At 43.2% G+C, this 12,103-nt stretch overlaps 1 protein-coding gene across 1 annotated transcript in view; it reads right to left on the reverse strand.

The window, feature by feature from the left end:
• The window catches only part of LOC126151414 (elastin-like), a 163,586-nt gene that overhangs the window by 136,617 nt on the left and 14,866 nt on the right, over nucleotides 1–12,103 (reverse strand). The window contains exon 2 of the mRNA XM_049915939.1: nucleotides 10,072–10,699. Coding sequence (XP_049771896.1) covers nucleotides 10,072–10,699 — 628 coding nt within the window. The remainder of the gene's footprint in view (nucleotides 1–10,071; nucleotides 10,700–12,103) is intronic.

Genomic DNA, 12,103 nt, shown 5'->3' on the forward strand with positions numbered 1-12,103 from the left:
CCTAATTTCGAAAATTAGCTGTGAAAATTATTTTTAATGTGTTTGGTACAATAAATCTAAACTGAATCTGGCTATTTGTAAATGAAATTAAATACAAAGAATGGTTATCAGTACTGCGCAGAATAGCTCATCAAGCGATCCCACTGGATGACTGCGTGGTGAAACTATCCCCTGCTAGAAACAGCATCGACTAAATTATATGAAAATTTTACAAATCGAAACAGTTCATCATTGCACAGCAGAAGATTTCTTTAGGCTCTAAAGTTGTTTCCCACGCTGCTGTCTCTGCATACTGCAAGAACTGAAGGGCTGAACTACCCTGAAATAGCTCACTGAGCGGCTGTTTGCATGATATTTTAGGCTGCGTTAGCAAATGAGAATTTTATTTTTCTAAAAATGCTGCTAGCTTTAAACGCAATAGTGCAAGGCATGACAGTTCAATGAAACTACACTTTCCATAAGCTTCAATGAAATATTTCCTGAGTAATAAAAGGGCATTTCCAAATTGTACTGTAGTCCTTTTAAGAACACATAAGCGTCTTGTTCTAACGTGAAGTATGAATTTTTTTCCTAGCATTGTCATATACCATAAAAATTAAGTTATACAAATAACATTTTCAATAGATAAAATTTACTCTTTGCCTTCGTAATAAAATAATTTTACGTGAAGGTGGATGATGAAAAACAAGTATTACTATTCTGAACATATGACAGATAATTGTTGACTGACCAACGTTAAACACAATATAATCTGTACTCTACAATAATTACTTGGCTAACGCTTGCAGCAAATAAAACTTAAGGCATATTACCGTTTTCGGAAAATTTGGTCTTAAAATTCTCCTCAACATTCAGTGACTGATCACAGAACATCTTAAATAAAATTCGTGCTCTGTACGGCACGTCCACCATTAAAACTTCTCACTCAGCGGCGACTCAACTTCCTCCCCCCCCCCCCCCCCCTCTCTCTCTCTCTCTCTGTCTCTCTGTGCAGATGGCTCGCTCACTCAGTCACTCGTACTCTACTAATAATTCAACTTCCGTAAACAAAGGGGTATCTACCACCCATGTGCTCAGGCATCCAAAGACGCTCATAGTCGCATACACTTCAAGATAACTGCTATTTCTCGTGATATATACACCTTCAAGCATTTCGTTTACTTCTCTTAACATTAAATTTCTTTTTTGTATTATACAGGGACTTCTTCTATGGACAAACAGCTTTGCCTCTTATGGTCGCAGGAACCCAACGAAAAAACATGAATTCAGAATTTTCGCTAATCATTGTGTTTAACACAATGATTTCGTCTTTCGATTGACCTCGTGATATGACGTCTGGGAAAGTGACCTGCTTCGACAGTACACCTTCGAATGTCGCAGTGTATGTCATTTTGGTGAGTTGGTCTTAGAGAGAGGAGGCAATTAAAGACGACTGTTGTTTCTAATAAGGAGGCAACCGCCACAACAGTGACTTCTGAACTTCCTATGTTATAGAATCTAGTGTCATCGATTAAAGTCCTGATAAGGTTTTTAGGTATATCAGAAACACATCTATATATTTTGTGACTTAACAAATAAAGTACACGACGACAGACAGTAGTTCTAACACAGTGCTGTACTCATATAAGCAACATGAGAACACGTTAGGTAATAATACATGTGAAGGGGACTGCTGCAACCATGTAGCAACAGTTTCGTCAGCGTCATGAGCAAACAAGGGTCAGTATTGCTCACAGTACGCAGTTCACTGAAGTACTACAAACACTTTTGGTTCTACAGTTTGTTTGTTCCCTTATTCGTCCAATCGTTACCTTACATTGCCCTAAGTACAGAACTCATCAATTGGTTCTGCTACTTCGTTGTTAATTTCTAACTTTTCTTTTCGATGTAATACGCATTATTTTAGTGTAAATAAAACTGGCTGTCCAGCTCCCACCTAGCTGTATGAAAGTCTTGCATCCTGTGTTAAGGTTTATATGTTCTGTGTGTCTTTAGTACAGCCACACTACCAAAACGTGTGTGATTCATACTTCACAGTACGCTTTCCACCTACGACATTCTAGTTCAAGAATCTGTAATCTTTCATCAGGACTGTTGTAATTTTTCATGAAGTGACTCCTGTTTAAATTATAAATATCTCACCATCCTGATGTACTACAATGTAATGTGGAGAACTGACATACATACTCGTATTATTCAGTATTCTTACATGGGAGTATCAATTATTGGTTTCTCCATACCAGTTACTACAGTTTTATTGATTATTTAGTTTTGTTTTTGATACGACACAATCACATGAGAATGTTACAATGCCGCATTCGTTATCAATGAGCCACTGGTCACACTCAGACCAAAGCCACAATCTGGAAGCAGTGATGTGAAGTTTCCGCTGCATTGTCAACATTATTTAATCATTGTAAACTCTGAAGACGCTCCTAATTCTGAGTGGTGTTATCGTTTTTTCTTTTCTTTTCTCTTCATCGCCTCAATACGCGAACACTAAACATATTTTTGTCAAATTATGTGTCTGTTCTGTCATTTAAAGTATAACTGAGCTCACTGTTACTGTGTTACGTTACATACGAATTTATCATGAACATGTGTATTTTGGAGTGTGCAACATTTCAGTTTCGTGTACGTCTTTGTAATTACTCAATGGATTGGCTGTACGAGCAGGTTCAACAATGTCTCTGAGGACCATGGGACTTAACATTTAAGGTCATCAGTCCCCTAGAACTTAGAACTACTTAAACCTAACTAACCGAAGGACATCACACACACATCCATGCCAGAGGCAGGATTCGAACCTGCGATCGTAGCGCCTAGAACCGCTCGGCCACACCGGCCGGCTGTACGAGCAAGTGATATATCGATAGTCGCAGAGTCGAACTGTGAGTGTGAGTAGAAGAGTTCATGCGAACACACAGACAGTTGCGAACGAATGTCGTCGAAGCTAAATGTAATCTACGTACTGCGGAATATTTACATCCTCACTATATAAAAATAATTCGATTCCACTGCGGCAGGGTGCTACAGAAATCAACTACGAATTATTTCAGAACAAAACCAGTCTAGGTAGCGAAATTATTTAATATCAATGGCGCACTTCACTCTTTTTGGGCATCATTAGGGACTGTGAATGTAGTTGGATATGTGACCCATAAAATGGAAAATGAGTGCAAAGATATTCAGTTACTATTGCGTCCATTTTCCATTTTATATGCCTATGTGACGGGTGGATTATGCATAAACCGAGTTTTACACAATCTGACGATGCTCCAAAAGGGTCAAACGCTCCATTGATTGTATATAATTTCGCAACCAAGACTGTTTATATTCTGAAATTCTCCATAGTGCATGGACTTAGTATCTTCAGGCAAGGACGCCCATGCCCTCGCTCGCCAAACCCCCCCTCACTCCCCCCCCCCCCCCAATTTCTCAATGAAAGGAAAAATATTTTGCAGTCCGGCACTTTTCTTTCAAGAAAATAGTTTGAAGGTTATGTAGGGTATCTGACTGGGTCAGTGCTGGAACGTACAAGTCACCATTTGTCTTCCAAAATATTAAAATATTTCATACCCGCCGCGTGGTCTGGGGGCCTTGCCACGGTTCGCGCGGCTCCACCCGCCGGAGGTTCGAGTCCTTCCTCGGTCATAGGCACGTGTGTTTTCCTTAGCGTAAGTTACTTTAAGTTAGATTAATTAGTGTGTAAGCCGAGGGACGGATGACCTCAGCAGTTTGATCCCGTAGGAACTTACCACCAAATTCCATACCCACAGGTGCGTCCTTCACCCCTCCCCCCTCCCGGCCTCCTCCCCAAGCAAGCTATCGTACGGTTCCCCCTTCTCTCCAACAACTTTGTTTGAAGGAAGTACCTATCGGACACATTCAAATAATTCTATTGAATACACTGACTATGTAGAAGCTGTTAAGCCACGATTGTTTCTTGGAAGTGACGTGAGTTACAAGATGCGGTGTTTTATGTCATGCGAGTTCGCCGGTGTAACACGGGTATCGTAAACGGGCGAACTGAATTTTCATATTTCGCCAGCTGAATTGATTCTGCGCACATTAAGAACTGTGAACGTCAAAGTATGAATTGCATCATGTGTATCATGTGGCAAAATTTTTTATCGTTATTCATACACGAACGTCAGTTGCATCCAAACGACCAATACATAACACGAGTCGACGGAGGAATATTATCCTCGCCAAATGGATTGGGCACAAGTAAAGAGGATGTAACGGATGCAGTTTAACTGACATGCTAAAATTTTGTCTCAACACTATCTCACCACTGACGATATACTAGGGCTATTCGGAAAGTAAGTTCCGATTGTTCGCTAAATGGAAACCACTGTGAAAATCAGAAATATTTTATCTGCAACAGTTACCTACAGCTTCCAGCCACTGCTCTACATAGTCACCACTCCGACTTAGACATTTGTCGTAGCGTTTGTACCAACTTTCCAATACCCTAGTCATGAAAGGCAGTCGCCTGTGCTTCCCGCCAGTTCTCTACTCTCGTTTATAGCCCGTTGTCTGTGCGAAAATGTTGTCTTCATAGCTAGTAGTTAATATGAGCAGAGATGAGTCAATTAAGGGCTGCAGGAGCATTTTCATTGCCCCTTCAGATTGCGACCGAGAATTGTCACAAAGTAGGAACTGTATGACAGTTCTGTAATGTTGGCTGCATAACATCAGGTGAAATATCTCACCATGATCTCATACTTCGCGGGAGACACTATTTTCTATGCATCTTTTTGTGTTCACCATGTGTTCAGAGCTGAAAAGAGCGAAGTGATACAACCAACAGGCATAATAGAGACAGTGTCGAACACATATGTGCAAAGCTTTATTAGATTTTTCACAATGGTTTCCATTTCTTAAACTATCGGAACTTGCTTTCCGAATATCCCTCATAGAACGATATCACCCGCCACTCAAGATTACACGGCGTATAGATTTTTATCCTCATAGAACACTCTCTCCGTGAAGACTTTGAAAGCAGATCAAATAACGTATAATGGAATTTCATTTTGGCTTACTTAATCAAATACGTGTTTTCAACACGCGTAGTTTCAAATATCCATGTTTCATTGTTAGCCATGTAAGTTCCGTACTCTACCGTTTGCAATTTCACATCATTTTGCTTTTTTGTCAATATTTGCATCTTTGTGTGTCTTTCGGGGGATGTGCGCCGGAATGTGTTTCTTCATTGATGTTGGTGGGCAATTCTACTTGCCGGGTGGTGTGGTCGAGCGGTTCTAGGCGCTACAGTCTGGAACCGCACGACCGCTACGGTCGCAGGTTCGAATCTTGCCTCGGGCATGGATGTATGGGATGTCTTTAGGTTAGTTAGATTTAAGTAGTATTAGTTCTAGGGGACTGATGACCTCTGAAGTGAAGTCCCATAGTGCTGAGAGCCATTTGAACCATTTTGAACCAATTCTACCTGTTTATATGTACCAATCAGTAACATGTGGGCGATTTGTAGGGTATGCGATTAGGTTACTGGGTACGATTAATCAGAATAAAGTAGGTTGTTTCTCAGTGGTAGAAAATCTAAATAAATTGGGTAGTTTTTTGAGTGACAGCTGTCCGACGATAGGACTATACGATTGCATTAATGAACTCTTAATGATGCAACATTCTGGGTGTCGTGACTGAGCATATTTTTTTCCAATTAATTTTTGGCAACATAGTGATTTGTTTGGCTTAGTTTAACAAACCTGTTAGCTGTTACCCGCTGCCTCTATCGCGCATGAGTAGTTTACGCCTCGCCTGGGCCTGTCAACACCGACGTTGGAGTGTTAATGAGAGGAAACTTATTGCCTGGCTGGTAACAAATTTTGTCGAGGGTAGGGATGTGTACAGGTATGGAGGCAACCTCATGAATCAATGGACGGTACATGTCAGCAGGGTCTGGTCAAGCCAGTGGAGACTCTGTAATGGTGTGCGGCATGTGCAGTTGGATTGTTGTGAGTCCCCTGACACGTCTAGATACACGTACGTAAGCATCCTGTCTGATCACCTGCAACCATTCATGTTCATTGTGCATTCCGACGGACTAGGGCAATTCCAGCAGGACAGCGCGACATCCCACACGTCCAGAATTGCTGCAGAGTGGACCAGGAACACTTTTCTGCTATTAAACACTTCCGACGGGGGCCAAACTCCCTAGACATGAACATTATTGAGCATATCTGGGATGCCTGGCACCATGATGTTCAGAAGAGGTACCCGCTCGTAATCCTACGGATTTATGTACAGAATCATGGTGTCAGTTGCCTTCAGAACTATTTCAGAACGGGCCGTGTTGGCGGAGCGCTTCTAGGTGCTTCAGTCCGGAACCGCACTGCTGCTACGGTCGCAGGTTCGACTCCTGCTTCGGGCATGGATATGTGTGATGCCCTTAGGTTTAAGTAGTTCTAAGTCTAGGAGACTAATGACCTCAGATGTTAAGTCACGTAGTGCTTAGCGCCAATTGAGCCAACTACTTCAGACATTAGTCGAGTCCATGCCACATCGTGTAGCGGCACTTCTGTGTTGTAGCGGGGGCCCTGCACGATATTAGGCAGGTCTACCAGCTTCTTCGGCTATTCACTGTATATGCATGGTTGAGCGCGGTGGCTTCGACCACACCGGGAGGAAGCGGCGCCACTAGAGGGTCGTGCTTTCAAGCATCCGACAGCAAGCGTCAAGCAGAAGCTGTTGTCCACATAGGCGCTGCTGCTGCTATCATCAGATCAGTTGTTATTGTTAGTTTGTCTGAAAGTCACTTACTGTCTGTTATCCACGTAACATCGACCTATACACCTGTCTAAGGACATTGATTAGGACAATATCATTTTGCAAGAGGAAGCCTCGTTTCTGCAAGGTGTGCAATCTGATGTTCAGTTGCCTTTATTCCCTACAGTTGACGACTCCGCTGAGGATTTCTTGTAAACAGGACTTGTACGTGTGAGTTATAGTAGTGTGCAAGTAAATTGGGACAAGCTCACATTTTACAATGAATTGAAGTTGTTTAGCTACAACCGATTTTATCCGACCAGTTGTTGGAATCTTGGCGGAACGTTGTTGCCTTAATTATGAACAGTAACTGTAGATCCACTCCTGTTCAGTTGAGTGCTTGTATTTACAGCAACAGCGTGTCTTATGTCTTTGTTCCTGATAGGAAAACGTCGTGTTTGTGTTAAAATGTACATTTCCCATAAGAATCGGGCAAAAATATGTGCTCTTCCTGGACACATTTATATAAATGCAAGAAACATTATCTCTGTCGTTACTGTGGGAAAATATAGTGTTTCAAGACTTATTAGGGCTTATAGTGATACTGCCTCATTGTCTCCAAAGAGAAAAGTCATATGTGGAAAAAACGAAAAATCATCCTAGAATTGACAAGTAAAGAGTAGAGTACGTAATCACAAGACAAGTAAGAACCTCCAGAGAGATTTATTGGTTACTAGGGCTGAAGCTGCCTATTCAACGGTTTGTTGTAGGCGTCTTGATTGTGGGAGGAAGGCACAAAAGCCAGTGAAGAAACAGCTGTTATCACCTTCTATGAAGAAAAAACGGTTGTAACGGGCCAAAGTATTTACATTTAGCACCTCCAGCGACTAGAAACATGTAATTTTCAGTGATAAGTCACATTTTATTGTTCGAGGATTGTCAGGCACAGCACCCATGAGGCAGTGAGAGCTGGGCATCTTGAACAGATGATAGCATGATGAATTCAACGAAATACTTTACAAGGAAATTCTTAGGCGCAGGATTGAGCCATTCCTACTGATCTTTGCAATGGCGGAGGAACTTTTCGACACGATCTGGCCCCTTGTAATACTTCTTAAGTAGTGAAGACGTTCAGGGAAGATAAGAGCATTAATGTGCTTCAGTGGGCTTGTAATTCACCAGACAAAAATCCCACCGCGAGTTTGTGGAGTATTGTTAAAAGGCTTCTTGGTAAAACTGATTGTTCTACAAAAGACCGCATATTAGTGTGGTAAAAGTGTGTGCTCTAAATGACACAACGTGTTCAGAAGCTCATTAAAGCAAATGGAGTACAAATTACTCATTAGTATTCAGCAAGCTACTAATGGTATTATAAGAGCTCGAGTGTCATTCGATGAGTCAAGGAAACTGTGGTGTATCTTGCGAAAGAGTGGGATCACTATAATGGCAGTAAATACATTCGAAAGCACTCGGCAAACATTGCCGAAATCAACTGGCAGATTGCGAACGCATGCTACGTTGGCTCGGTACCAGCGCATGGGGTGACGTTGGCCATGCTACTGGATGGACCCTCCCCCACCCACGCAACTCAACAGAACTCAGTCCACGCGATTTAGATCTCATTCCACAACTGAGGAAAATATTGTGTGGGAGGCGCTTTGCTAAATTGCCTAACGTCCTCATGAAATTTCGGCAACAGGTGACACACATTGATGAGAATGGCTATGGGATTCATTGCCATCCCCATCGTTAGCAATGCTTTTTGTATGAACTGCGAGACTAGTTTGAAGCATAGTAGCAAATTTTAACCCTTTTTAGTTCCGTTTGTACTAGTTCATAATAAATTTACTCTGAGTTCCAATGCGTGTGTTTCATTTCAAACTATACCACGACCACCTCTACGGGAACTCTATTTTATGTTGATACTGAGATGTACATTGCTGTACCGGTTCAGTGGCACATCGTGGAATTCGTGTGTTGTCACATTGTCGCAAGATATACGATAGCTGCCATGAGTTACGGAATGCCCCTCGTACATATATAGTAAACATCTACATCTACATTTATACCCCTCAAGCCACGCAACGGTGTGTGGCGGAGGGCACTTTACGTGCCACTGTCATTACCTCCCTTTTCTGTTCCAGCCGCGTATGATTCGCGGGAAGAACGCTTGCCAGAAAGCCTCCGTGCGCGCTCGAATATCTCTAATTTTACATTCGTAATCTCCTCTGGAGGTATACGTAGGGGGAAGCAATATATTCGATACCTCATCCAGAAACGCACCCTCTCGAAACCTGGACAGCAAGCTACACCGCGATGCAGAGCGCCTCTCTTGCAGTGTCTGCCACTTGAGTTTGCTAAACATCTCCGTAATGCTATCACGCTTACCAAACACTGTGACGAAACGCGCCGCTCTTCTTTGGATCTTCTCTATCTCCTCCGTCAACCCGATCTGGTACGGATCCCAAACTGACGAGCAATATTCAAGTATAGATCGAACGAGCGTTTTGTAAGCCACTTACTTTGTTGATGGACTACATTTTCTAAGGACTCTCCCAATGAATCACAACCTGGCACCCGCCTTACCAACAATTAATTTTGTATGATCATTCCACTTCAAATCTTTCCGTACGCATACTCCCAGATACTTTACAGAAGTAACTGCTACCAGTGTTTGTTCCGCTATCATATAATCATACAATAAAGGATCCTTCTTTCCATGTATTGGCAATACATTACATTTGTCTATGTTGTGGTCAGTTGCCACTCCCTGCACCAAGTGCCTATCCGCTGCAGATCTTCCTGCATTTCGCTACAATTTTCTAATGCTGCAACTTCTCTGTATACTACAGCACCATCCGCGAAAAGCCGCATGGAAATTCCGACACTATCTACTAAGTCATTTATATCATTTATATGTTCACAGTTAATGTTTAATCGTCTTGTCCTGATTAATTTGCAGAGTGTTGTGTATAGGCGAAATGATGTGTAGGTTTTGAGAGTCACAATTTCTGTCCCCACGCAGTTGGTGATAATTGTGGGGAATATGTTTGTACATTACGAAGAAGAGGTTGATAGGCTGGCCTCGTCTGCAAATAAGAGTAAGAGGTGAAAATCATAAAACAATAAAATAATAAAACTGTAAAGTAAGGTATAAAATTTTATTTCTATGTATCAAAGAAATGAATCATTGGTGATTTTGTTTTGATTATGTTTTCGAAGACAAAGGAATAGTTGCTGAAGAGCGAGTTATCCTGTCGTGAGCCGTGGTGGCGTAGCTTTCTCGTGAGCGTGGACTATGGTAAGATTAGGGCGAAGATGAAGAGCAGGCTCAGTGGGGATGTCCGTAGCCTCCGAAGCCTCCGAAACCGCCGCCGAAGCCTCCGTGGCCTCCGTAGCCGCCACCGAAGCCGCCGAAGCCGCCCCCGTAGCCTCCAAGGCCGCCCCCGTAGCCGCCCTTGAGGACGACGGGCACCGGCTGCTTGACGACCACGGGCTGAGGTACCGGCACGGCGACGGGCTTGGGCACGCTCACGGGGTACGGCACGGGCTTCTCCACGGGGACCGGGTACGGCTGCGGCACGCTCACCGGGTACGGCCTGTCCACGGGCACCTTGACGGGGACCCTCACGGGGAAGGGCACCTTCCGCTCCACCGTGACGGGGTACGGCTGCGGCACGGGCACCGGCACCTCCTTCGTGATGGTGATGGCCTTCACCTCTCCTCCGCCGTAGCCGATGCCGCCGCCGTAGCCACCGCCGAGTCCGCCCCCGAAGCCGCCGCCGTAGCCGCCGCCGTAGCCGCCGCCGTAGCCGCCACCGTAGCCGCCGCCGAAGCCGCCTCCGTACCCGCCGATGCCCAGGCCGTACAGGCCGCGCTTCTCCGTCTTGCTGGTCTTCTTCTCCTCCGCTTTAGCGGCCTCTTCGGCGGACGACAGGTAGCACGCCGCCAGGAAAACTACGCACACCTGCGAGCGGAAATAGTTCTATTAACAGAAAAATTTATTAAAGGAACGGAGTAAGGGCATGGTTACGAATGAGGAAGGGCAATTAGCTGGCAACGAAAATTTGAACTTACAAATAAAGGGGCAGTATCATGATTTTTTTTGGGGGGGGGGGGACGAGAGGGGGGGGCGGGTAGGGGAGCGGGAAGAAGGGGGTGGGAAGTACAGTCTTGTGATTGGTAGGATGCACCCTGCTACGGCTTCCTACTATATGCTCAGTCTTCTTGTCAAATCCTTAGTTATTCTACATATATTTTAACTAAAGTTCAGTCTTGATCACAACACTTATGTCCCAATAACATAGGTTACCGGTTTCGGTTATATTTATAAAACCATCTTCAGACCCATGGCTTCCTTGGAGGATGGTAGGCGGAGCTCTCCTCAGCTGCTACGAAGTCGATGGATCAAGACTGAACTTTAGTTAAAATATAATAATCTATTGATCACTGTATTCCAAAAATATTTACCAAAATTATTCTACATATGTATTTTCTTCTTCCTCACTTCATGGAGTAAGCTTGTACCCCTTCCGCCGTCATTGAATTCGTCTTTTCCTCTGTCGCCCAACTCTCTTTTTCCTGTAGCTTTATAGTTGGCCGTTGTGGCCGAGCGGTTCTAGGCGCTTCAGTCCGGAACCGCGCTGCTGCTACGGTCGCGGGTTCGAACCATCCCTTGGGCATGGATGTGTGCGTTGTCCTTAGGTCGGTTAGGTTTAAGCAGTTCTGAGTCTAGAGGACTGATGACCTCAGATGTTAAGTCACACAGTGCTCAGAGCCATTTGGACCATATTATAGCTTGATAACTGATTACTTGTCTAAGTAATGCTTTTTCCCATTATTTTGACATTTTGTTTCCATGTTAGTCCCCTTGCTCTGCCTCTTTTTTAAAGACTGTATCATAAGTTTTTCTCTTGTTACTTTTGTTTGTGTTCGACCCCTAGCGATACATCTTACAACTGTCCTTAAAAAACTTCATTTTAACCGACTTCATTCTTTCGCGTTTTCTTAGTTAATTTGCAAAATTCGTCTCCAAATATTAAAGTGACAGTTGGCATTTCTTTCTTAAATTGTAAAACTGTATTTTTCCTTCTCTTTTACCCAGAGTTTTTTGTGTTGCTCACGTATCATATAAATCTTATTTTATGTGATATAGATTTTGTTTTCATATTCATAATGAATATCGCTGACAGATGAAAATACGACACTTGTTCTATTGATTGCTCATATCGTGCTATTTTGGAATGACCTAGAATTTTCATTTCGAGACCTGTACTGAAAATTTTAGACCATTTTACATGGTTGATTTAGGCGATGTATTTCAAACTGGGGTTATTCTGTGTCTTCTGAATAACTGTTTGTTCTTCAAAAA

This window comes from Schistocerca cancellata, chromosome 2, assembly GCF_023864275.1.
Source record: "Schistocerca cancellata isolate TAMUIC-IGC-003103 chromosome 2, iqSchCanc2.1, whole genome shotgun sequence".
In the NCBI taxonomy this organism is placed as follows: Eukaryota; Metazoa; Arthropoda; class Insecta; order Orthoptera; family Acrididae; genus Schistocerca; species Schistocerca cancellata.